Here is a 25575-nt window from a genome sequence, read left to right as displayed (position 1 = left end):
AGGGGGTGGATTCCCCCCCCCCATTTCAGCATACGGCACCTTTAGATTCCAATGCTATCCAATGGGCACCTTTAGATCCTGTGGAGGTGCCCTCCATAGACTTCCATTGGGATTTAAAGCACCCCACCCACACGATTTGGATGGGGTGGAATCCAACCCTCTGCCATGGGTGCTGTTGCCACAAGGGCCCATGGTGGGGGACTGGATCTGACTTTTGGAGATGGGGAGCTTTTTAATTCCCCCCCCCCCATTTTGCGCAAAACCGGGGCTGAGATATTTTTTAAAAAGGGCTCTGACCATGATCAAGATCGCAGTTGGACCCGGGAAGGGGGATTGGCGGGGGTGAAGGGGGTGCCGGTACAGCCCCACCATGGTGGTGTTGGGGCACCGTTGTTGGGGCACCGTTGGGGGGGCTGTCACAGGCAAGGGGAAAGGGCACGGGCAGCGGCTCGGCTGTGATCATGAATGGTGACCGCGGCCCCGCTCGGCAAGAGTGGCAGGAGTTTCTGCTACTCTTGCTGAGGGGCTGGCTGCTGGTGCCCTGTACCCACAATGGGTTGGCATGTCTGGGTTTGGATGACACGCTAACCCATTGTGGGTAAAACAGCCCCTACTGCAGACTGTGGGTTCTCAGGGTGGATTGTCTGGGAAAAACAACCCAGCCCGAAACGAATGGTCCGGGTTCAGACGACACACTAACCAATAGTGGCTTGCTCTGGAAAACCATCGTCGTGCGAACCCAGTCACTGCCTCTCGATTTGCCTTGGCGGTCTGTCTCCATCTCCCGTTCATGTGACTGAGAACACTTGTGGGTGGCTTCAGCCCATTTTTCTGGCTGTCTCACCTGAAGCCCCACTTCGCAACAGTGCTGGGAATTGGGCTGTGGCCCTAGGAGGATGGACCCCCCATCCCTGAGCCTCTGAGGTGGGGAGAGAGCTGCTGGCTTTGGGGCTGTGGCATCCCCAGGCCAGCTCTAGAGCGGTAAGACCCTCCGCCTTTCTCTCTGCAGCCACACATCCCGCCTTCTCAACTGCTGCAGACCCCAAACAGTGGCTGCTACTCAACGTTAATGTCACAGGCTATTTCCGGGTGAACTATGACCTGAGAAACTGGGACCGGCTCATGGCGCAGCTGGGCAGCAGCCACCAGGTAGGCCTCCGGCTGCCCACACGCTCCTTTGCCCCCCGGCCAGCTGTGCCCAACTCATAGGCACTGCGGCTACTTCTGCACTGTCTGGCCCCAGGGAGGGGATGCAGGGTGGGCAGATGGATCAAGAGGCTGGAGCCGTGCTGCACTGCGCTGGGACATGTGCCTGGGGGGCCCTGCACTTTGCCGTCTCTTCCTACACAAGCTGACCTGCGGCTGATCCCCTTTTCCTTCTCAGCTCAGGGCCTGCTTCTCCCCGTGCCTGGGCCAGTCTCCCCTTCTTCACTTTTCCTTGGGGCTGTTTCCCTCTGCCTTCCAAGTCCCGCCATCCTCAAGCAGCGTCCTCGGGAGAACCCGACCCCTGCTTGCCCTGTCTGAGCCGATCTTGGGCCTCTCTTTCCCAGCCCACCCTGGCATCAGTTGCTGGCCTCTCGCAGGGCTGTTTCAGATAGACTGGAAGACCTCTGCTCGGGGACCGTGCCGCTGCTCTGAACTGGTGGGAGATGTCTGCGGTCCTCCAAAAGCCATCGAAGGCCACTGCATAGCAGACGCCAGTGGCCCAGGGCGAATGGGGGAGCCTGGGCTTGCAAGCTAGACTGCGCCCCCTTGAGACCGGCCTGGCCTGGCCTGGCCTCGTCTGACTCCCCGCAGCCCCTCCGCCTCCTCCTGCCCCGCGCCCGCTCGCGCCGTCAGCCTGACTCTTGCTGTCTTCCAGGTTATCCCCGTTCTAAACCGTGCTCAGCTGATCGACGACGCCTTCAGCCTGGCCAGGTGAGCGGCTTGGTTCCCGCCCAGCTCCCCTTTCCTGGGGTCCCGGCGGGATGGCCGCCGCGCCCGCCCCGGCCGCCCTTCCTCGTTCCCTCTTGCCCGCGCAAGCCGCGCCTGTGCCCACGCGCGCTCTGGTGGGCGGTGGAGATGGCGCGGGGCGCTGGAGCCGCCCGGAGGCGGCGCTGCTGGTGCAGGCGGCGCGGCGCGGCGCGGCTGGGGACGGGATTCGACCCGGCGCCGCCTGGGGCTGGCGCACGACGTCGTGTGACGCCTCCAAGCCGGCCCCGGGGCCCGCTGCGGCCGGGCGGGCCCGCGCGGGGGGCGAGTCGCGCCGGGGCCCCCGCAGGGCGCGGGCTTGCCGGGCGCCGGCCCTCGGCGGCGAGGCCAAGGCCGGGCACGTGCTCGGCCCCCCGCCTGCTCCCCCCGCGCGGGCCTCACCCCCTCCGCTTGCAGAGCGAAGCACGTCTCGACCGACCTGGCCCTGGGCACCACGCGCTACCTGGCCAAGGAGACCGACTACCTGCCGTGGGACGCCGCCGTCAGCAACCTGGGCTACTTCCGACTCATGTTCGATCGCAGTGAAGTCTACGGGCCCATGGAGGTGAGCGCCGTGCTGCAGGACAGCGGGGAAGCGGCGGCGGCGGCCTCCTCCGAGAGGTTTCCCAGCGCGGCCTTCTCCCTGCGGGCAGGGCAGGGACAGCGGGTGATGCCAGTCGGGGGGAGGTGGGGCGGGCTGAAGGCAGCATCCCGCGCCGGCCTGTCTCCTGGGGAATAATGCCAAAGGAAGTCCAGCTGTGCTCTCCCTTCCCTCTGCAGAGATACATCCAGAAACAGGTCACCCCTCTCTTCCGTTATTTTAAGAACATCACCGATGGCTGGGCTAAAATCCCGGATGGCCTGATGGATCAGTGAGTCTCCGGGGAGGAAGGGCGGGGGTGTGTGGCTGGGAGGGGAGCGGGGGGGACAACCAGCCTGGCTTTGGTAGGGAAGCCCTCCAAGTCCTCAGGGCCGGTGCCAAGGGCAGGCACCTTAGGGGCACCTGTCGAGGGGGCCCCCCAGACTGGCCCCTCCTCTTCCCCATGGCCACCTCCTCACTCACCGCCTCTCACTCGGCCCGGGCAAGGTGACATGAGGAGGAGGTGCCACTGGCCACGCTCTGCCCGCCAAACAAGCAGCAAGGGGAGAGAGGGCAAGGTGCGCCAGGGCTGGTGCCGTGGCCTTGAAGGGAGAGGGACTGAGGGAGGAGGCCCGGGGGGGGGTCTTACCCAAGGGCCCCAGGAACCTGGAGCCACCACTGGCCATGCTCCCCCATGAGCTTCATGTGCAGGTGCGGGGGGCAGGGTGGAAGGCTGTGCCACTGGCTGCAGCGGCCCTCAGGGACAGGAGGCCAGCCCCACCCCGCCTTCCTGATGGGATCTCCCTCCCTACTCAGGTACAACGAGATTCTGGCCATCAGTACAGCCTGCTCCTATGGCATTGCTGAGTGCCAGGAACTGGCCACAAAGTTTTTTGATGACTGGAAGAAAAACTCCAGCGTGAACCCGTAAGTGCTTGCCTGTGCCCTGCTCTGCTACTGCCTGAAGACTCCAGGAAGGGACTGAACAAACTTGCTGTTGACCCTTCTCCTTTGAGCTGGCTGATTCCTCAGCGCTATTCTGGTTGCGTTCACTTTCATTACATTTTTAAAGGTTGCAATCCTGTGCATCCTTCCTATGCAAGCATGCATATGTTTGTACTGTAAAACAGTTTTCTTGGCAAGCAGGATTCTCCAAGAGATGAGCTTGTCAGATCAAGGCAGAACACTTTGCAGCATTGCCCAGCTTTCCTTATGCAGGCCAGTCAGACCTTTGCATCCCCCTTCAGGGTTGCAAGGTGCTTTGCATAGATCCAGCAAGTTCAGCTATTAGGCCTTTTCAGTAGATCTTGCAGAATTTCAGGCCCTAGATCAGTGATCTTCACCATTTTTCAAGCAGGAGCCTCCTCAGCTCTTGGCACTGCCACCAAGGCCACACAGGGGCCTTTCCTGAGTGTGTGTGGGGTCCTCTCCTCTCCTTTTCCCCTGCAGCCAAGCATCAACACTGAGCACCAGACTGGGCTGGAGGTCTTTTCAGGCCTCTTCTGCCCAGCCCCCTCCCCATTGTCCAAGCAGTCCTTGCCAGTCACCTTGTCACCAGGCAGGCAAATTCTGACAGGCTCATTCTTGGTCTATTCTCTTTGAGAAATCATGGAGGATGGGTGAACTGCCAGATGACTGGAGGACGGCTAATGTTGTCCCTATCTTCAGAAAGGGTAAAAAGGAGGAACCTGGGAACTACAGACCAGTCACTCTGACATCAATCCCTGGGAAAATTCTGGAGCAGATGATAAAGCTCCACCTGGAAACCTGGAAGCACCTTGAAAACAATGCCGTGATTACTCGAAGCCAACATGGATTTGTCAAGAACAAGTCCTGCCAGATGAATCTGATCTCATTTTTTGATCAAGTAACCTCCCTTGTGGACTGTGGGAATGCTGTAGACTTAATATACCTCGACTTCAGCAAAGCGTTCGACAAAGTGCCCCATGATATCCTGATGAGCAAACTAGCTCAAAGTGGGCTAGAAGAAACAAGTGGGCTAGGATCCACAGTTGGCTGCGTAATCAGACTCAAAGAGTGCTTATCAATGGGATCTTCTCAAACTGGGGAGAGGTAACGAGTGGGGCACTGCAGGGCTCAGTCCTGGGCCTAGTGCTCTTCAACGTTTTTATGAATGACTTGAAGGAGGAGGTGCAGGGAATGCTGATCCAATTTGCAGATGACACAAAATTGGGCGGGACAGCTAATACCCTGGAAGACGGAAACAGAATTCAAAGTGATCATGATAGACTGGAGAACTGGGCAGAAAGCAACAGAATGCAATTTAATAGGGAAAATGCCAAGTTCTGCACCTAGCAAAAAGAAACCAAATGCACAGTTACAAGATGAGGGATACGTGGCTCAACAACACTACAAGCGAGAAGGATCTTGGAATTGTTGTCGATCACAAGCTGAATATGAGCCAACAAGGTGATGTGACTGCAAAAAAGGCAAATGCTCTTTTGGGCTGCATTAATAGAAGCACAGCTTCCAAATCCCGGGAAGTACTAGTTCCCCTCTACTCAGCACTGGTTAGGCCTCATCTGGAGTACTGTGTCCAGTTCTGGGCACCACACTTTAAGAAGGATGCAGACAAGCTGGAGAGGGTTCAGAGGAGGGCAACCAAGATCAGGGGACTGGAAACAAAGCCCTATGAAGAGAGACTGAAAGAACTGGGCATGTTTAGCCTTGAGAAGAGAAGACTGAGGGGAGATATGGTAGTTGAAAGGTTGTCACAGAGAAGAAGGCCAGGATCTCTTCTTGATTATCCCAGAGTGCAGGACATGGAATAGCGGGCTCAAGTGACAGGAAGCCAGATTCCGGCTGAACAACAGGAAAAACTTCCTGACTGTCAGAGTAATACAACAATGGAACCAATGACCTAGGGAGGTGGTGGGCTCTCCCACACTGGAGGCATCCAAGACGAGGCTGGACAGCCACCTGTCGGGGATGCTTTGACTTGGATTCCTGCACTTAGCAGGGGGCTGGACTCGATGGCCTTGTAGGCCCTTCCAACCCTACTATTCTATGATTCTATGGTCCTTGGATTGGGATGGATCTTTTTCTCATCACCGAGTTGGCTCTGCTGTGCTCTCCTCGGTGCTGCAAAGTGCAGTTCCACAGTGCTCTTTCTCTCAGCCATGCATTCAGTTTTCCCTACTGTTTTCCCTAGTGATGCACAGTGCATCACTGCAGCTAGCCAATCGTGTTGTGCTTTGCCTCTTGGGCTCCTCCCCACCACAGTTAATTGGCTGATTGCTCCTGTGTCGTCGCGCCCCCCCCCCCCCCGCAGCCACCTTAAAGCTGAGAACTCCTGACTCCCTGCCCCGAAGCCTCCTCCAGTAGCCCAGATGATAGCAGCCAGGCCACCACTAAAGCAAATATCAAGGCAAAGCTAGAGAGCCCTTGCTGAGAGTGAGCAGCTACTGCAAAAAGAGAGCGAGATGCTGTGTGAATGAGAGAGCAAGACGGAGAGCCATGTTTGAGGTGACTGGGAGCTACCAGGGCCCCCTGGGCCTTACAGTGAAGAAAACTGTGCTGGGGCCTTTCTAAAGATCCTTCTATTTATTCCCTGGAAAAGGAGAAAGGGGGTGGGAGCTCTAACTCCCTGACAGTTGGCAGGAGTGTGGCGAAATTGCGCTGATGGGGTGCTCTTATGGGGAGCCTTCAGACGCTATTGGGGATAATAACATGGTAGCCAGGGGGAGCCTGGACAGAGGAGGGAAAAAAGCCTCTCTCATTGGTTGAGCAGCACCTGCTGGGTTGATGACGTTCCGTTCTACTCCCCCCACTCAACCTGGAAGTATGTTGCTTTCAAGTGCTGTGCGACCCATGAAAAGCAGGTTTTTAAGGTACGGTACGCTTGGCTTTTCTTGCTTCGTGCATACCTGACGGACCAAAGCCAATTCCATGAAAATCTGAATAATACTCCAGTGGGCTTCTTATTCCGTTGTTGTGAAGCTCCCTCTGCCCCTAGATGAACCCAGAATTTTTTGTGTAGCCACACCCTGCTGCTGTGCAAACAAATGATACATTGTACAGAATAAGCAAAAATGCGCAGATTCATATGATTTACACTTTTTTTGCTCTACAGAATTTGGGAGATGTTGGTAGTGAACCTGCACGGCCTTGATTAGGCCTGTTCCCACACACACCCCCTTCTCTCCACAGGCCCTGTCCTTGGCTTCTTATGCAGTGCTGCCCTCTGACTCCTAACACTTTCCTTTTCACCTTCAGGATCCCCCCCAACCTGCGCTCCGCCATCTACTGCAGTGCCATCAGCACAGGGGGAGTGGAGGCCTGGGACTTTGCCTGGAAGATGTTCATGGATGCTGCAGTAGCCTCTGAGGCTGACAAGCTCCGTGGAGCTCTGGCCTGCAGCCGGGAGACCTGGATCCTCCAGAGGTGCCCATTAAGCTGTCATTCGGGGTGGGGGGATACACGGGGATTAATCATACTGCTAGGGGTAAATGGGGAGCAGCCCCCAAACCTTTTTCGTGCCAGTCAGGGCTCAGCCCTGTGATTTCCATAGAAGTTTGATCCAAGCAGATGCATAACTACGAGATGAGAGTAAGGAGGGAGATATCTGGGCTTTGGAGTAAGGATTTGATGAGAAGGAGCGAAGGTTGCAGTGCCGCTCATGGACTGCCCCACTTCTGCCCCACAGATATCTTCAGTATACATTGGACCCCACCAAGATCCGCCGGCAGGACGCTACATCCACCATCAACAGCATTGCCCATAATGTGGTTGGGCAGAGTCTGGTGTGGGATTTTGTGCGTGCCAACTGGAAGACTCTCTTCACCCAGTGAGTGTGACATGTGGGGTGAAAGGTGTGTGGGGAGGCTTCCTGCCCGTGCTGATCTTGTTTTCCCACTGCCCTGGCACTAGGTTTGGTGGAGGCTCCTTCTCCTTCTCACGCCTCATCCTGTCAGTGACGCAGAGATTTGCTTCTAAATATGAGCTCCAACAGGTAAGGATTATGTAGTGTGGGAGGGCAAAAGTGTGGCCTGTGGGGCTGGGGGGATAGAAATACCCAGGAGCTGAAAGTGTGACCTGGAGAAGAATGCCGTGAAGTGCCCAAGGCCTGTGGGATGCTGGGAAGAGCCCAGTGGAGCAAGAAGGCAGACCTCCCCCCGACCCATGTGTTTCCAGCTGGGTTCCAGCTGCCTGCCCTTATTACTTCCTATGGATGTCTCTGAGTCCACATGGGCCCAGAAATATTCAGGGGAATAAGGATGGCAGGCAGTTGGAGGCCAGCTCTGTGGTTTAAAGCTCCCAGCCACCCCCAAAATAATTAAAAAAAACAAAGCAGGTAGCAGCAAGGACCTCGTTGCTTGTCCCCGACATAGAGCAAAGGTGATGTGGGAATACTACTTTGCCCGGTTGCCCCCTTGCTTCCCTGTGTCGGGCGCTCTGTCCTGGCACCTCGTGTTGCAGGGGCGGAGCGAGATGGGTGTTTGTGCCTGGAGTCCCAAGACAAGGCGGGGCTGAGCAACTTCTGGGGAGCAAGGGGCCACGTTGCTCCCCCCCCCACCCACTGGGGGCTGTACTTGCTGAAATTTCTGCCACCCAAATTGTTGTTGAATTTGCAGTGGCGCAGCAAAAAGTTGGTAGTTTTTCACGGAAACGAAGTGGGTGGGGAGTGTGCGCCTGCACTGCAAGCAGAACGGTCTCTCCGGAGGTTTCTGGGAATGTGATTCTGCTTGTAAACAAGAGGCAAGGGGGCACAAAAACAGCCATGGAGGCCACATGCATACCACGTGTTGCCCACCTGTCATAAGGGCTCCGGGAAGATAAATGCTAGGCATGTGCTCGCGTTCTTGCGAGTGCCTCTGGAGACGGTCTAAGTGGGTTTGAAAACAAAGTGCCCCTTGTGTGCGCGCGTGCGTGCGTTTTCACCACTTCCCCTTGCCAGCATTCCTCCTTGTGGGCTCTAAGTGTTCACGAGAGGCAGTGTAGCTTGGGCGGCCACTGAAGGCAGAGTTGCATAACATTATCATGTGCTACTTTATGCAAGTTAAAATGTAAATTTAGAAGTAATTCCTGGAATCTGGATAGATGCGCAGCGCCTGTCATGTGGTGGGGAGTGCTGTGGCCAGGTGGCTGCGCAGTGTGGATGGGCCTCGTCAAGGCCCCTGCTGCGGCGGCGGCTGCACCTTCTGGGGTTCCTTCTCTCGCATGCCAAGGTCGGGGGGAGGGTTGAGTCACTAGAAGGGAGATGTCTTGTGCCAGTTCTGGGGCGGGCATGAGGCTGCACCATCATCGACAGGGGTGTGGCCATAGTCTGAGTGGACATAGCAGGGGCAGGCAACCTGGCGCTCTCCACATCTTTTGGACTACAACTCCCATCAACCCAGACCAGCATGGCCAATGGTCAGGATTATGGGTGCTGCCATCCATGCCAGGTTGCCTTCCTCTGGCGTACAGGATACAGGGTGCCTGTGTGCCTCCCCCATGCACCCCCCTCTGCCCAGTTTGGCTGTGCCCCCGCACATCTCCTCTGGCAGAAGAGCTGCCCTGGCGGAGGTCCTGCTGCTGAGCCTGACCTGCATATCTGCTGTGGTGGTGGCACAGCAGGGCTTCTGCCATACCACTAGCCCAGGCTCGTCCCCGCCTTGTGGCTCACGAGATGTGCCCCTCTCTGCAGAGCCGGAGCAGAAGCCGCGCGGGCCAGGGAAGGGGGCACGGGGAGATCCTTGTCAGCTCACTGTGTTTCTGTGCTGGCCCTGGGGGAGGGGGCTTTGCCAGCCTGCTCACCTGCCAGCTGTGTGGCATCCCTGGTCACTGTGATGACCAGCTACTTGGTTACATGCAAGACTGCTATGCAAAGACCTCAGCGGGCATCTTTCACATATAGGATTGCTCTGTTAATTTTGTTACAGTCATGACAGCACTTGGTTAACCACACTTTAAGTTCTACAGTGCAAGCAGAGTAACTGATTTGAGGGGGGAGGGGAATGATGGCTCAGGTGAATTGTACACCCCCCCCCCTTCCTCACCACATGGCTGTGTCATGCCCACAAGTGTGAATGGAACGAGGCAGGGTATATGCTTAGAAAAGGTGTGGAGACTCAAATGCAGTCCCACTTGTTGCCTTCAGCGGGAGACAGTGGAGGCTTGGGCAGTACTGGGAGCTAAAAACACACTGGTCCAGAAGGGTGCACGTTCCCCCTTCCTCCTCCTACTCCCCCCTAGGCCAGGGCCCTTTTACAACTTCTGTACAGCGCATCGCACATTTGAGTAAAATGCCACATGGGGATGACGACGCTCGCTTTCCTTCTGTCCCTTACGGCAGCTGCAGCAGTTCAAGGTGGACAATGCCAACACTGGATTTGGCTCCGGCACCCGGGCGCTTGAGCAGGCACTGGAGAAGACCAAGGCCAACATACGATGGGTGGCAGAGAACAAGGCGTCTGTGCTGAGGTGGTTTGAGACAGAGCGCCTGTAGAGAGGGTTGTCTTGTGGTGGTGCAGGAGAGGGGGACCTTGCTGATGCCAAATGCAGGGGGGGTCTTGGCGCATGCCTTTCAGGTGCTCTTGGGGCTCCTCTTGCTGCCAAAGTGATCTCAACCCAGTGGCCCGTTAGGGCAAAACAACCTAGCAAGGCCCTCGTTCTTGTCCCATCTCCCTGGCCAGCTTCTGATGATGCTTTGCTGTACCTCTCTTGTCTGCCCCACTCCATTGGCAATTGGCATTGGCATTGGCATTGCAATTGGCATTGCAATTGGCATTGCAGTTGGCATTGCAGAGGCGCATTCTCTTTCACTGTGCGTTTTAATGACTGTCTCAGGGGCCCTGGAAGGGGGAAGAGGCGGGAAATGAACTCCCCCCCCCACGATTGTGACATCCCCCTCCCCCGATCCAGAGAGTGTTGTATACTTTTGTAACCCCAATTTTGCAACTTAAAGTCTCTTGAAATGTATGTTCAGTTGGAAAAGTATGGCACGGGGGAAAGGGAGAAACAGGGGACCGGTTTGCACACCAGAACAACCTAGGGATTCTTTAAACGCTGGGCTGTTGTGAACAAAGTGGCAGCAAGCAAGCAAGCATGCTGGTTCCTGCCGTCCAGTCACTCCTGCTGCAAGCTGGAGGAGCAAAACAACCCAAGGGTGCCCTGTCCCTGGGTTTTTAAGAGAGATGTGCAAACTGGGATTTCTGGTTGTCCCTTCCCCCCACAGCCCCAAAGTCCGGGTTCACATGTCACACTTCACAACCCAGGGACAGACAGTCACTGGGTTGCTTATCCTCAGTGGGAGTGATTGGGCAGCAGGAGCCAGCATGCTCCCTCACTCCTGCTTCGTTCACAGCAACCCATGGTTTACAAAAACTCTGGGTTGTTGTGATGTCCAAACCACAGTGTGGGTGTGTCTAGTACTTGAGCCATCTGTGGGTCCTGCAATGTTGACTTTCTGGACCTAGCAGGCACCAATGTCTGCATGCCTAAATTTCACCTCGCTATTTGATATTAATTGATGCCAACATACTATACAAATCACTAACAGCATTATAGGTAGCATCATGCTAACATATCTCTGGATAGCTCACATTTCTAAAGTGATCATTTGGCAGGGGCTGAAAATGGGACTAATAACCCTTTCCAACTTTGCTGCCAGCTTTTGGCTGGGAGATAATTTCTGGGAAATTTTGGCTCTCCATGAGATAGAGAGGGTTCTGAATGGGTTTCTCTAACATACAGGGAAGCTTCTAATAGAAGAAAAGGAGCCCACTTAAACTACTGGGACTAATTAAAAGAAATCCAGTTACCACTTGTTGTTTAGAAAGCACTAAGCCACCTTCCTGATTGTCATCTAATGTGCAAAGCAGGTGAGACTGACTCCTTGCTCTGCGAGACATCAGCCCATGTTCTGTTAGCCACCTGGTTTTCTTGCAGTAGTTTGTTCATTTCAGCAGATCCATAGTTCACATGCGTAGCTTGTGTCCTGGATCAGCAGTGAGGAACAGCCTGTCATAGGGCACTATTATGGCTGGAAGAAGGATGGACTTTGTCTGCTCCTGTGGTCCAGAAAGATGCTTTTGGGATGACACAAAGGGTCTGTTGCACAAAGCTACTGACTCGCCCGATGAGCTGGTATGCTTTTCAAATCTACACTGTGTAAACTAATGTTGGGTTGACTCCTATTTAATCTGGCATTGTCTGCTCCAAAGAATTGTCAGAATTGTCATTTGGGGAGGGGTCAGGAATTCTCTGTTAAGAGATTCCAGATCTAGCCCTCTTGACGACTGAACTACAGTGCACCTGTGTTAAATCGGCAGAGAGTCTTCTGACGCTGTTTTTGCTGCAGCAGACAGACGTGGCTGCTGCCCTCTGGAACGCATTACACCAGTTTAGGTCTGGAGCAGCGATTAGCCTTTAAGTCCGGGCCTTTGGAGGAGGCAAGGCTGCCGTGCCGGGATGGTGCCCTGGGCTTGGTGTCCTGCTGGCGAATCTGCATGAGCCATATTGGTTTGGCTGCCTAATGTAAAAGCCCAGCCAGCCCTGAAGTCAGTGTGGTGCCAGATCACTCAGTGGTTCTGCCACTTTTTTGTGGAGGGGCTTCATCACTGAGAAGGCCAAAATATTTATGAATGTGAAGAAATGTGTGGAAAGAGAGACACTTGGAAACAAAACCCCACCCATCTTGTGCACAAGCAAGAGAACTGCTTCTATTAATCATTTTAATACAATTTTGTATACTTTCTAAGAGTGTGGCCTTCTTGATCCTCACAACCACTCTGTGGGAGAGGACACCCTCATCCCTATTTCACAGGTGGGAAATGGAATCTGAAACTCAGTGGCCAAACAAAGACTGGTATGCATTCATGCAGCGGAGCTTGAGCTGAAAACTGCTGGTGGAGGGAGATGCCCCTGTGTCCGTGTGTCCCAGCATTCAGGGGCATCGGGAAGGACTCCTGCTGACTAGGGCAGTGCTGCTGCCCCAGGGAGAGCCCAGCAGCTCTGCACACCACTGACGGGCTTATTGGCCGCTGGGCTTCTCCAGACTTGCTTGCCCTTTTAATGGCTCCCACTCCACAGACTGTCAGCAGCGGGCTCGGCTCTGAGTGCGCTGGCCCCAGGTAGCTCCACGCGGGGAGGGGGACACACCATCCTGAGGAAGCTGAGAGGTGAAGAGACCACATGCAGGAGAGGCAGGGATGACCTGCACTCAGTCAGGATTTGGTCATGGCTTGGCCTATGAGGAGTGAGAGGTACACTCTGCACGTGCTCATGGAACTCTCCTCTATATATTTTTCATAAATGTCATTGAATCATAGAATAGTGGGGTTGGAAGGGGCCTACAAGACCCTGGTGCTTGTTATTTAAAGCCCAGTGAGTCCTGGCTCAGATGGAGCCCTGGGCCTGTACATGTGCGCCCAAATTCCCCTTCCTGTAACACAGCAGGGACCTGCAGTACCTTACCCATTTCAAGACTTTAGCAACTAGCCACTCTCACCAATAAGACGCATGCCTCAGGTGCTGCAGTCCGGGCTCAGGGGAACCACAGGTAGTCAAAAGCTGCCTAAGAGCATCAGAAGAGCCCTGCTGGATCAGCCAAGGGCCCATCTAGTCCAGCATTCTGTTCGCACAGTGGCCAGCCGTCGACCAGGAACCCACAAGCAGGACACGGGTGCAACAGCACCCTCCTGTCCATGTTCCCCAGCAACTGGTGTACAGTGTGGAGTAGTGGCAAGAGTGTTGGACTGGGAGCTGAGAGATCCGGGTTCTAGTCCCCACTCGGCCATGGAAGCTCACTGGGTGACTTTGGGCCAGTCACACACTCTCAGCCCAACCTACCTCACAGGGTGGTTGTTGTGAGGATAAAATGGAGAGGAGGAGGAGAATGTAAGCTGCCTTGGGTGCCTTGCAAGAGGATAAAAGGCAGGATATAAATGCAATAATAAATAAATACAGAGGCTCACTGCCTCTGGTACTGGAGGCAGCACATGGCCATCTGGACTAGTAGCCATTGACAGCTTTCTCCTCCAAGAATTTGCCTAACCCCCTTTTAAAGCCATCCAAATTGGTGGCCATCGCTACATCTTGTGGAAGCGAATTCCGTCATTTCACTCTGCTGTGTGAAGAAGACCTCCCTTTGTCCTAAATCTCCCACCAATCAGCTTCATGTGATGGCCCCACTGGGTTCTAGTATTCTGAGAGAGGGAGAAATGTCTCCTCATACACATTCTCTGCACCAGGCATCACTTTCCACATCTCTAATACTTGCTTTTCCTCCTAAACTAGATGGCCCCAATGTCGCAACCTTCCCTCACAGGAGCGTTGCTCCAGCCTCTTGATCACGTTGGGGGTCCTCTTCTGCTTGGTACTTGTGGGCGCATGCAGTGATGGCTGCTGCACAAAGAACCCCCTTTTCCACAGAGGGACGAAGCTGCTGCTGCCTTGACAGTAGCAAGAAACCCAGCAGGTCCTGTTGGGTTTAAGTAGCCCCCAGAAGAGGCTGGTTTTCAAGGTGGTGAACCATGCAGGGTATTCATAAAGAAGGGGGTGCTTTTCTGCATATTTTTTAATTGTATCCCACCTTTCTTTACAAAGGAACATAAGGTGCCTTGCAAACGACATTAAAACAAAATGCACAAACCAGCACTTACAAAACCAGAGGAATATAGTGGCACAAAAGTCGAGAAAACGGCAATACTGCTCTGCTAAGCCATTTTCTCTCCACTGAGTAACCGCCCCGCCTGCCAAATCTGGGGTGATGAAGCCGCTGGAAGAGCAGGCCTGCTTCCGTGCGCCTCCTTTCGGAGACGTTCCTCGTGGGGGTGCCGAGGCGCCTCCCCGTGCTTCCAGCGGGGGGGGGGGGGCAGCAGGGCTGCCCACAGGCTGCTGTCCGTGGGCCTGGAAGGTGTTCCTGCGCTACCGGGTGAGTGTGCGAAATGCCACGAAGGCGAACGGGGGCAGTGCGGAAGACCCGCGTCTCAATGCGCTAGTAAATGGGGCTGAGCAGGGGAAAGGGGTGCCTAGCCATAAAGGCAGGGGGCCTTAGCACCGGGGGGGATGTCGGGGGCAACTTTTTCAGTGGGGAGGTCACTGCGGTGCAGGGGCGGGCACGCAGCACAAGGAGTTGGTTCTTCGGAGATGCAGCCCCCCGCCCCAGGTCCTTGCTGGCTCTGCGCTCGTGTCCGGGCGGCTGCAGCCTTGCTTCGCGTATGGGCAGAATCTTGGGGGATGAGCTGGGGACGGCCGGGATTTGCGAACAAGATGCGGGGGGGGGGGGGGTCTGCAGCGGCGGCCAGCGCCCCGCTCGGCGCCTGAGGGGCCGCCTTTGGAGCCCAGACGAGGGCGGCGCCCGGGGCCCGACAGCTGCGCCTCCGCAAGAGGCCCTCGGGCAGCGCGGCGTGGGCGCGGCGTGCAGGTCTCGGAAACTGTCGCAGGCCCCGGCTGGCAGCTCCTCCGGGCAGCAGCCGAGGCCCGGCGGGCCCGGGAGCAGCGGGGGCCACCCGGCCCGCTCCCCTCTGCAGCAGTGTCTCCTCGCTGCGGCCCGGCAGCTCGGGGGGGCCGACGCGGCCAGGCGCCGCGGCTCGACCTTGGCCAGGCTCTGCGCCGCGCCGAGGCAGGCGAGGAGCGGCGCAGCGCGCGCAGGGCCCTTCTCGCGCTGGCGCTGCCTGCCGGCGGTGCTGCCTTGCGCGCTCCGACGGCCCTGCCCGAGCGAGGCCGTGCGCCGGCCGGGGGCTTGCCGGGGGCAAGGCGCCGCCCGTCGGGGGGGGGGTGGCAAGGCCTGCCAGAGCTAGCCGAGGGGCGGCCGCACCCGTCCCGGGCTGCTGCGGGCCGGGGCGCTGGATGTGGCCGAAGGGCCCTGGCCGCTTGGCGTGGAAGGGGAGAGGCTCTTTATACTGCCTCCGGGCGGGGCGGGGCGGGGCGCGGCACCCTGGCAGGTCTGTGCGGGGGCCGAAGGCCTCAGAGCCCCGTCAGGGAGCTGTGGGAACGGCAGCTCCGTCCGTAGAGGTGTGACTTTTCGCTGCTCCGCTCTTCATTGTTGTCGCCCGGGCTTGGGAAGTGCGCAGGCGGCAATTCACAGAGCCCCGCGAGCTGCTGAGTCTCTACGCGGCCTCTCCCGGATCAGACACCCGAGGGCAGACCCACAGCGCTCCGGAGGGCCCTCCCCGCGCTGGGCCAGGAGGACCTTGGGCCATCCCCAGGGCGCCGGGCTCCCTCCCCCAATCCCTTGCCCCGCACCCCAAAGGGTTCCCGGCTGGGAGCGGAGAGCCGGGCCCATTCCCAACGGGAGTGCTGTGCAAGACGCAGACGTGCCACCGTGGGAAGGTTCCAGAGATCAGCATGGCCCGCACTTATGAGCCTAAGCAGACGTTCCAAATGAGAGAGCCAGTGTGGCTACTGGTTAGAGTGTTGGACTAGGACTTGGGAGACCTGGGCTCAAGTCCCCACTCAGCCATGGGGCTCACTGGGTATCTTTGGTCCAGCCACTGATTCTCTACACTATTTCACAGGGGTGTTGTGGGGATAAAATGGAGAGGGGAGGCTCACATGACCCACCTCGGGCTCCTTGGAGGAAACGGTCGGATATAACTGTGATCAAATAAACAAGTACAGCTCAGGAAAGACTGGGGAACAGTGTAACTAAGGCATATCATAGAGTTAATAAGCCATGGAATGAAGTCCCAGAACCCCAGAGGGGAAGAGGGTGCACAAGCCCTTTAAGAAGGATAGTTTGAAAGAGGTGCCTTGCTTCTGGCCTGGGCTGATAAACCAGAAGGGCCCTTCCAAACTTTAAATGGGCCTCCTGCCAGCTGTAGCAGTGCCAGGTCATTGGATCGGGGCACACTGTGTTGGCCACACTCCAGCAACGGAGCAAAATAGCCTCCTTTTATAGCTGAAGAATAGTCAACATGGCTACCACAAAGGTAAGTCCAGGCTCAATAACTTCTTCGAGTTCTTTGAGACTGTCAACAAGCATGTGGATTAAGGAGATTTGGTATACTTGGACATGCAAAAGGCCTTTGACAAAGTCCCTCAGCAGAGACTCCAGAGCAAACTTAGCAGTAATGGGATAAGAGCAAAGGCCCTCTTATGGACTGGAAACTGGTTAAAGAACAGAAAGCAGAGAGCAGGAATAAACTGACATTTCGTGCAGTGGAGGAATATAAACAGTGGGGTCCCCCAAAGATCTCTATTGGGATCAGTGCTTTTAAACTTGTTCATAAATCACCTAGGGTGCTTCCAGATGAGGGTTTTAATGTGCCATCACCCTACCTCATTCACAGAATTGTTTGGGGGTTCCAGACAGTACTGTCTTCTATTTGTAGCCCTCCCTTATTTCACCATCAGTTCTTCCATCTTTTTTCTTATCACAAAAAATCTGCTAAGGAGGGAAAGATAGCTGCACAATGCCTTGTGTTTGGCAGTGCTAGGTCCCTTCCCTCTGGACACCCCCATCCTGGGACATTCTGCCAATGCAGGTCCTGTGCCAGTGGAGCAGCTGAAATGCAGTGAAGCTGTGGGTGGGGTGGGGGCAGCACAGGGGAGGAGCACACTGGTGCCCCCCAAGGACACTGCAGCTTTACACTGTCCATGGAAGGGCGAAGGCTATTTCCCTCCCACTGAAGACAACGAAGAGGATAAATTTAAACTAGCTCGCTCCATAACCCCCACCCACCCCCACTCACATTGCCATGACAGTACTGCAGACATGGCACCAACCTCAGCACATCACCGCCAGCGTAGACACACAGCGAGGCCGTGGCCTGGATGACCGGGGTGCAGTGTAGGGCTAAATCTAGAGGAGCCAGCTGGCCTGCTCCTGCTTGGGCCTATTTTACAGAAGGCATCCTCTGTTTCAGGGGTGCAGGATCTCAGAACCATGAGCCAGATCTAGCCTGCCTGGGGTCTCTCTGGCCCTCCAGATGGGCAGCCCCCTCTGTGGGGCCCTGGCCCCTTTCCTGGCCTTTGCGTGCGTGCATGTGTCCCCTTCTAAACGGTTGAGATGCCTCTCCTAAGGCTTAGTTACTGCCAGTAAGAGCTGTAAGCTACAACATGCTGGCCTTTTGGTGTCTTGGCCCTGCCACATTTTGCTTTGGCCCCACGCACACATTGGGCTGAAAGGAGTTTGGCACCCCAGCCCCAAGCAGAGAGAGGTGTGCCCAAACACAATCCCCACATCAAATATGGGACTGTGTGGTGTTGGTTGCCAGTTGGGTACTTATGAAGGTGATAAGACTGTTGCTGAGTTAAATTAGCTCTTGAGCATGCATAGTGTATTTTCTTTGTTTTCCTACTTTCAGTCTGTATAAATGCATCCTGTTTTCTGGGGGGGGGAGGGGGAGACATACAGTTTCATGTCTCCCATGGCTGTGAAGTGCCTTAATAAATTTCTGACTGCTCAACCTAACCTGCCTTGGATATTTCCTTAACAATAATAATAGGCAGGAGGACAATGAATAGATAACAAAATCTTGTATAGGAGAGTGAATGACAAGTGCCTGCCTATTTTGTACTATAAATGTCTGATGTGGAAACACTCTGGAAGACAGAAAATATGGAAAGAAGTGTGCGTCGTGTAGAGTGAAGACAGGATCAAGATGGTAGCGCAGAAGTAGAGCTGACGACTGCCCAAAGATGTGTTAAAAGATGGCCAAAAAGGAGCCAAACGAAGAGTGGAAGGCAAGAATCCCAGGCATAGCATGAGAAAGCAGAAGATAAAAAGTATGTGGGGTCAATGCTGGGTGAGCAAAGAGTGGAGAGCGAGAACAAAGGGGGACAAAAGAAGGAAGATGCAAGGAGCAAGAGTGCGAACAGACTACAAAGTGAAGAAGTCTGACAGATACGGAGCAAGAGAGGGAGGTGAGGCCCTGAAGAGATGATTTCGAGGGTAGGGACATGGTTGGAATGTCAGAACTCTGGGTGGGACCATGCCACTGCTAGGTTCAGTACAGTTCCTAACACACAGGAAGACAGTGCAAGGGACTGGCATTCATGAGATCACATGGCTCTGTCAGTGCTCTGATTTTAGAAAAGATCTCAAGATTGGGAAGGCAGCCAATAAGGATGTGATGGAGGTTTTTAAGTTTATGGCCAGCTTGGAAGAGATGATTTCAGAATGAAAGGGCCTCCAGTGACTGTTACAGAGCACTATGGACTCACCTCTGCTTCTTCTCCCAGCCCAGCGACCCCCAACACCTAGCAATTTTCCCCAAGTGCTGGAAAATCTGCTTGTGGATAGACTTCCCAGGGCAAGGAGGTGGGGTGTGAAGCAACTCCTGCACTTGTCCAAACATGAACTGGGGAAGTGTGAAGATCCCCCGGGTAGATTGAACTCCCCCACTCTGGAGCTGGAGCTAATGAGACATCGGAGGTGTGAAGGGCAGGTAATCAGATCCCAAGCAGGGGCACTGCTGATGGGAGGTAGCTGAGCCAGGATGCCTCGCAGCAGCAGAGAACCCAAGCTCTGGCTGCATGTGCTGGAGAGGCACCCCAGGCCACCCACAGCGTGTTCCCATCAGCCAGGTACCTGAGCTGGCGGCAGCAGCAGCCACACTGGCACAAGGGAGGGTTCCTTTGCATGTCTAAACCTTTCCATGCTTATGTGTGCCTGGGATCTCTCCTGCGTACTCCAGCATTCACCCAGTCAGGGTCCCATGTGGGCCTGTGTTTTTCTGCAGCAGTTGATTTCTCATCACACTTCATACAGGTCAGTATTTTGGAAGCTGCTCCTGCTGTGTGTTCCCATTGGACTTCTCCCCAAGTGCTCTGTTCTCCAAAATTGCTATGCTGGGTTTCCCAGGCAACCTTTACACCAATGGTGTCAAGTGCCCCCTGTGTTGGGCCTGGGAAAGCTGCTCTGCCCTCCTCCCAGCTGCTTCACACGCCACCATGCTCCAGGTCTATGTGCCACAGGGTGCAGGCACGAGGGCAGAGTATGCTGGGAAGGGGCTTTTGTTGTTGTTCACTTTGGATAAGCGAGGGGGGGGTGGAGCTGGTGGCAGGCAAGCTTGCAAGTCCATAGCTTCACAGGAGGAGATTCCAGCCCCTCCCCTGCTGCTGCCTGGAGTCAGAATTTTGGTCTAAGGAAGCCCCGAGATGGTATCTGGAGCCCAGTGCCGTGGGTTCTGCACACACAGACTCACATGCCCAGCAGTGAGGAGCTAAAGTTTTAATGCTGTTCTCCAGCCAGGGACCCTGGCCAGGGCTGCCACCTAATGGAAGCAATCTTAGCTGATGAACTAGAAGTTTCAATTAATCAATCAGCTTAATCTGCTTAAATATTCATATGAGTAAAAGAAGAACCCAGAGCAGCAAACACCAGCTGAAAGAGACATTCGCTTTTGTGCAAGAGAGGAGGTGGAGCGGATGCTTCTTCTAGGACAGAAAGTTTGCCACCTGCCATTTTTGGAAACAGTCCTACTAATATATATTTCAGTGCATCACAAAATGAGGTCCCCATTTCCAGACGAGCCTTTTATTCTTCATTCACAGAGTCTAGATGATGCTGTTGTCTTCCATTTGTAACCTCCCGTGTTTTCCCACTTCTTCTAGGCTGTTGTTTTTTAACCACAGGAACTCCATCAAGGAGCAAAAGACGGACAAGCTGCACAAGGCCTTTGGGCAGGGAGCACTCAGTGCCATCCACCTGGAAACATCAGAGTGTGACAGGGGAGGTGCTGCTATAGCGCTGGGCAGGTTTCCTGGCCCCACCAGTGCTTTCAGGCCTCACTTTAGGATTCTTGGGACAGAACGGCCAAACAAGGCCAGCTTGCTGATTGCCCTGCTGAGGGCTGGTGAGCCCTCCCTTCCTCCCGGGGTGCCTCAAGATGCAGGGAAGTGAGCGAACACTATGGGGCAAGTGTTTGTCGCTGGAGGCCAATAAGAAGACACTCTTGCCCGGAGAGCTGGACAGCTCCCCCTCCCCCCAAAGCATGTCTTGCCTGGGGTGCTTCCATACTGGGACTCCCCACACTCACAGTCAGAAGTCTTGTGCAGAGACTGCATGTTTTCTTAACAGATTTCCCATGCTAAGAAAAAAGATGGAGAAAGTGACAGGGACACACAGGATTACACGTGGATGATGCTGTCGTCTTCCCACCCCCACCCACAGCCAAATTCTGTGAATGAGGCAGGGTGCTGGCATCATAAAAGCCTCATTTGGAAGGGAGGATTCCTTCCTCTGCCTCTCAGGCCCACTGCAGCCTCTGCTGGAAGAGGAGGACAGGGCAGGGGGAATCCTCACCCAATCGGAGGAAAGGTGTGGATGTGAAGGGTCTGCTGCAGGCATTCCCTTTCCTCCCTGCCATGGGCCTGTGGGCTGGCCCTGGTGGTGCCAGCTCTCAAGGCTGGGAAAGTAAGGCCACCTCGGCGTGATCTGGGAAGAGCCCCATCTGCCTCTCAGTTGGCCTCACAGCAGCAACAGAAGCCCCAGCCATGCCTCCTCCTTGCGCACTGCACCGGTTCACCCTCCACTCCCTGACAGCCAGCGGAGGGCCACTGGCTGGACCCCACCAGTTCTGGGCCCAGAAGTCTCATCAGCATAGCAAAATGACCCTTTTCCTTTCCTCCGCAGGGAGAGGAAGGGGGGGAGGGGGGACATGCATCAAGAAGACACCACTGCAGGGCATTGTGTAGCTGTTAAGCAGATACGCACCCTCTTTGGGCTGGGATCTGGCAACCCAAATAAATCCCTGCTGAAGTCGAATGTTCAAAAGATACCCTTCCCCACTGTCTAGACCACCCCCCCCACACACATTGCATTTGTCTGTCACTCAGTTATACAAACCCAAATGTGGTCTGGCCTGCTTGAGAGATTCCAAGTCAAGGATGAAAATCAGTAGCTCTGGAGGACATGCTATGGTGTCCACATTCACATGGCTACTTACATGCCAGCTGCTAAGAATTTCTGGAGGGTTTGCTTCCTCCTGCCACTGTCCAGCTGAGGCCTGCCAGCTGAATTACACCTCTTGCAGGTCCCCACTGTTCAAGATGCCATCCTGCTGCAATAAAGCAGAGTCCTGAGGCCCCAGAGATCATGCGCAGCCTACCTTCCAAGTGTGTTGGAAGGACATATGATATGGAAACTGGGGAGCACTGACTTTGTATGCTAGAAATGCAAATGAAGAGGACAACAGCGACCAAAGGCTGTCCATCCGGAGGATAAATTGCCCTTGGGTAGAATGAGCGCAAGCAGTGGGGGTGCCAGCCCCTCTGTGGTGGGGGGGGCTCCTTTTGCTCCCTGGCGGTGGAAGGTTTGCTGGCTCTGCCTTTGCTCCCAGGCGGGCTCCCGGCAGTGCCAGTGAGGCTTCCCTTGGATGGCTGCAGCCGTGGAAGGCATGGGGTCCACTGCCCATCTGCCCACCTGCACAGGGCTCCCCACCAGCCACAAGGAAGGTCAGGCCGGCGATGGGGCCAGGGGGCCCCAGCAGCCGGCTCTCGGCCAGGGCGCCACGCATGTTCGAAGGGCCTCTGCCCCGACGCCCCCCCCCCCCCGCGCCTGCCTGCCTGCCTGCCTGCCTGCCTTTGATGTGCGGACGGGCCCGGCGGAGCAGAGGTGCCGCTTCACACCTCGGCCCAGCATAAAGGGCGCCTCCGGCTCGCCGCCCGCCAGACGCAGCCCGGCTCCAGCCCGCAGCCATGGCCGGCAGCTGCTTCCCTGCCGCGCTCCGGCTGCCCCCGCGCTGGGCGGCCCGGCCGCAGGAGTGGGGCTGGCCGGAGGGCGAGCGGCCGGGCGCCGGCAGCGGCGGCAGCAGCAGCGGCTCGCCAGCCCCCTCGCCGGGCTCCTGCAGCAGCCGCTCGCCCTCGGCGCGGGGCTGGCCCGGCGCGGGGCTCGGCGGCAGCCGGGCTCGGCGGGGCGGCGGCCAGCAGCGCCGGAGCGCCAGCCAGCGCGAGAAGCTGCGCATGCGGCGCCTGGCCCAGGCCCTGCGCGCGCTGCGCCGCTACCTGCCCGCCGCGCTGGCGCCCGCCGCGCAGAGCCTGACCAAGATCGAGACGCTGCGCCTCGCCACCCGCTACATCGGCCACCTCTCCGAGCTGCTGGGCCTCTGCCGGGAGACGCCGAGCGGAGCGGCCCGGGCGCGCCCGGCCTGCCCCCGGGGTCCGCCGGGGCTCGGCTGCGGCCCGCCCCGCGGCCCGCCGGCGCCACCACCCGAGGCCTGGCCGCCGCAGCCCGGACGCAGCTGCCCGGACGCGGCGGGGCGCCCCTCCGCCTGCTCCTGCGGCTGCCGCGCGCCCTCCTCCCCGGGGCCCCCGCTCGGCTCTCCGGCCGGGCCGGAAGCGGCCGCTTGGCTGCCCGCCGCCGCCGCCGCCGCCGCGTGCTGCTCCGACGCGCCGGGGCCCGCGGAAGACGAGCGCCCCGTCGCAAGCGCCGCCCGACGGACGCGCGCCGAGGCGCTGCTGCTGCCGGCAGAGCTCCCAGGCAGGATGGCGGGCCGGGCCGCCCAGGTACGTGGGGCTGGGGCTGGGGCGGGCGAGGGCCGCTCCTCGGCGCCGGCTCTCGGGCGGCCGAGGGGCTGGCAGGCGCCGGGTCCGCGGGGCAGCAGCAGGGCGCTCTTTCCCGAGACGGCCGCCCGCGCCCTTCCTCCCCTGGGCAAGGGGCGCGGGGCATATCGCAGGCCGGCTGCCCTGGCGTGATCTTTCCTGCATGGGCCCCCAGACCCGGATGCGAGGCCCCCGCCCCCCGTGCCAGGAGCGCCCCCGACTCTTCCCTTTGCGGTCAGCCTGACCTTGACCAACCTCCCACCACCGCCGCCTCTCTTTCCAGAGCCTTCCTATGGAGCTGCTCTCTTTCTTGGAGGGCTTCGTCCTCCCGGCGTCCCACGACTGACCCCCGCCCGCCCTTTGCCGGCTGGCCTGACATCTGGACCAGAGGCGGCGAGCCCCGCGGGAGCATCCAGGCGTCCTTAGACCCGCGTATCACCGGCACCGACGGAGCGGCTCTTCCCGACGTGACTGCTCCTCCCTTCGCTGGCCAGGAAGGACATCCCGACGCGCCATTTCAGGCCGTGCGCCCCCGCCCCTTCCCCGCGGCTCACGGCGAAGGCGGAGAGACGCTTGGGGAGTTGTTCTCGGAGGGTGCTGCCTGTACATGTGCGGACTTTGCCCGCGACGCTGTTGTGTGCTTTGCCAGCTTGCTCTCTGCGCGTGGGATCCAGCGGGCATGGCTGCCAGCAGGAAGTCGGAGTGGCAGATGGGGGTGGGATGTGTGAACATACTACCACTCGTCGTCGTCGTCGTCAGTATCAGTAATAGCCGCCTCTGAGCAAGTGCAAAGTGACTTTCCTTCCCCACTGAAGAATGCTAAGCAGCTCCCCTGCACCTAGGGCTAATTATTTCAGCCCTTCCTCCCAAGGCTGCTCTGTGCTGTGAGAGGGATGCGGGGAGGGTGACACCTTATTGATTTTCATAGACCACTCCATGGCCTTAGATACCATTGACTAACCATGACATCTCTCTCTGGAACACCTCTGCCGGTTGGGGGTTTGGGCATGGCTTGACAGGGGCTCTCCTCCTTCCTGGGGGATAGGTTCTGGAAGGAGGTGCTGGGGAGACTGTTGTTCCTCCCTACGGGGTTTTGTCTCCCATGATGTTTGACAGCTCCGTGAAGCTGCTTGGTGAGGCTCTCCAGGGTTCTGGTGCCACGAGCTGTATTCCTCCTCGTCAGAGCCAGGCCTGGCTGTGGCTTTCCTGTGTCTGTGTCTGAGATCAGTGGAGAACTGGGAGAGGGTGAATGAACTTAAGTTTCATCCAGATGAGGTCCAGAGCTGATGGTGGTGGAGGACTCTGGGCTGGCTAGTTGGGGGAACACCAGCCCCGGGGGGTTGCACAGGCTGGTTCCCTTGCAGCCTGGCAGTCGTTCCAGAGCCACTGTTGCTCCTGGTCTCTGAGGCAGCATCTCTGGCCTGGAGGGCTCTTGTGCCACTCCTGGGTGGTTTGGCAGCCACGCACATTGCCGGACGGTGGCGCCGCTGCCCTTGGCCACGGCTGTCCGCTTGGCAGTTTCTCAGTTACGTGACTGTGAGGCGCTCTACATGGGGATGCCCTGGAAGATGGCCTGGAAACTTCAGCATGAATTGATCACCCCAAATCTGCACCAGTTACCAGTTCACTCCCAGGAGTCATTCCAGGCACCATTTTTCACCCTTAAAGTGTTCCTCGGTGGTCTGGGTAGCTCAGGGAAGGCCTCCTTCCATATGACTACCCCCACCCGAGATCTGCCAAGAAGCCCTGCTATGGGCCCCACCATTTGGGACATCCAGCTAACATTTAGGAGCAAGGCCTTCCCTGTATTGGTCCTGGAACTTTGGAAGACCTTTCCCCAGGGAGGTTTGCCTGTCTTCTCTTGCCTTCTTTTGGAGGTATGTGAAGGACTAGAAGGGTTTAAGGACTAGATTTTTATGGATAAGTCTTTCCAACTGCTGTTTTTACTTTTCCTTTAAGTTGAGTCTGTAATAATGGTGTTACTTTAACAGTTCTAATTGTATTTATTGGTGTTTTATATACTCCTCTGTTAGCTGCTTTTATTTGTTTTTTTTTTTTAAGAGGAGAAAGTGGGTTGGAAAAAATGAATAAAGAAATGAAATACATTTTAATGTATTTGTTTATAGGAGGTTTCTACTGATTTTAAATTGGGTTTCATTCTTATTCTGTAAACTGCAGAACCTTTGATGTCAAAGAACAATATACAGATATTGTAAAAAAAAAATTTTTTTTTTACAAATCCTTGTAGGTTGAACAGAGGGAGAGAGATGTGCCCAAAGTCAACCCTGACAGTCATAGCTGAGCGGGATTTAAGGAAGGGGGATTTGCCTCTTCAAAGCCAGTCACAGCTGGTGTCACACCAGAGCATAAGGGGGCAGATTTGAGGCTTGCCATATCTATTTTGTTATTTTGCTAGAACCCTGAGGTCCACCAGCCAGAGCCAGGTGCCAAGTAGTGGCTCAGGCATGTGCATACACTAAGAACTGAGGAACAGGGTGCCTCTGAGCATATGCTCACCCCAGGAATTTGCAGTCAGTAGTAGATCCAAGCTCACAAGTTCTGTGAGTGTTGCCCCCACCCCATGTCCTTTTTCATCAATCTGATTTGGGAGG

At 56.4% G+C, this 25575-nt stretch overlaps 2 protein-coding genes across 5 annotated transcripts in view; both read left to right on the top strand.

Moving 5' to 3' along the window:
• ANPEP (alanyl aminopeptidase, membrane) overlaps positions 1-12232 on the top strand; it is a 45406-nt gene extending 33174 nt beyond the window's left edge. For 2 of the 4 annotated variants that reach the window (XR_014785442.1, XR_014785441.1), the window contains exons 13-22: positions 1010-1149; positions 1862-1917; positions 2368-2515; positions 2731-2822; positions 3347-3457; positions 6767-6934; positions 7197-7337; positions 7421-7502; positions 9828-10559; positions 10802-12232. Coding sequence is in view for 1 of the 4 variants with exons in the window: in XM_084817691.1 (XP_084673817.1) it covers positions 1010-1149; positions 1862-1917; positions 2368-2515; positions 2731-2822; positions 3347-3457; positions 6767-6934; positions 7197-7337; positions 7421-7502; positions 9828-9980 (1091 nt within the window). In the remaining 3 variants the exon portion in view is untranslated. Of the gene's footprint in view, positions 1-1009; positions 1150-1861; positions 1918-2367; positions 2516-2730; positions 2823-3346; positions 3458-6766; positions 6935-7196; positions 7338-7420; positions 7503-9827 lie in introns of all 4 variants that reach the window. The other 2 variants (XR_014785443.1, XM_084817691.1) reach the window with 2 other exon arrangements.
• Positions 12233-22120: 9888 nt separating this feature from the next.
• LOC146337344 (uncharacterized) lies at positions 22121-25071 on the top strand. Its single transcript, XM_084816389.1, has 3 exons — positions 22121-22590; positions 22637-22927; positions 23247-25071. The coding sequence occupies exons 1-3, from the start codon at positions 22121-22123 to the stop codon at positions 23689-23691; spliced, it is 1206 nt and encodes a 401-aa protein (XP_084672515.1). The 3' UTR covers positions 23692-25071.
• Positions 25072-25575: the final 504 nt, after the last annotated feature.

This window comes from Heloderma suspectum, chromosome 11 (genome assembly GCF_057233095.1).
Source record: "Heloderma suspectum isolate Gila_16-S chromosome 11, 16-S_ref, whole genome shotgun sequence".
NCBI lineage: Eukaryota > Metazoa > Chordata > Lepidosauria > Squamata > Helodermatidae > Heloderma > Heloderma suspectum.
Note: the sequence above shows the minus strand (reverse complement) of the source record. Positions and strands in the feature narration are given on the sequence as shown.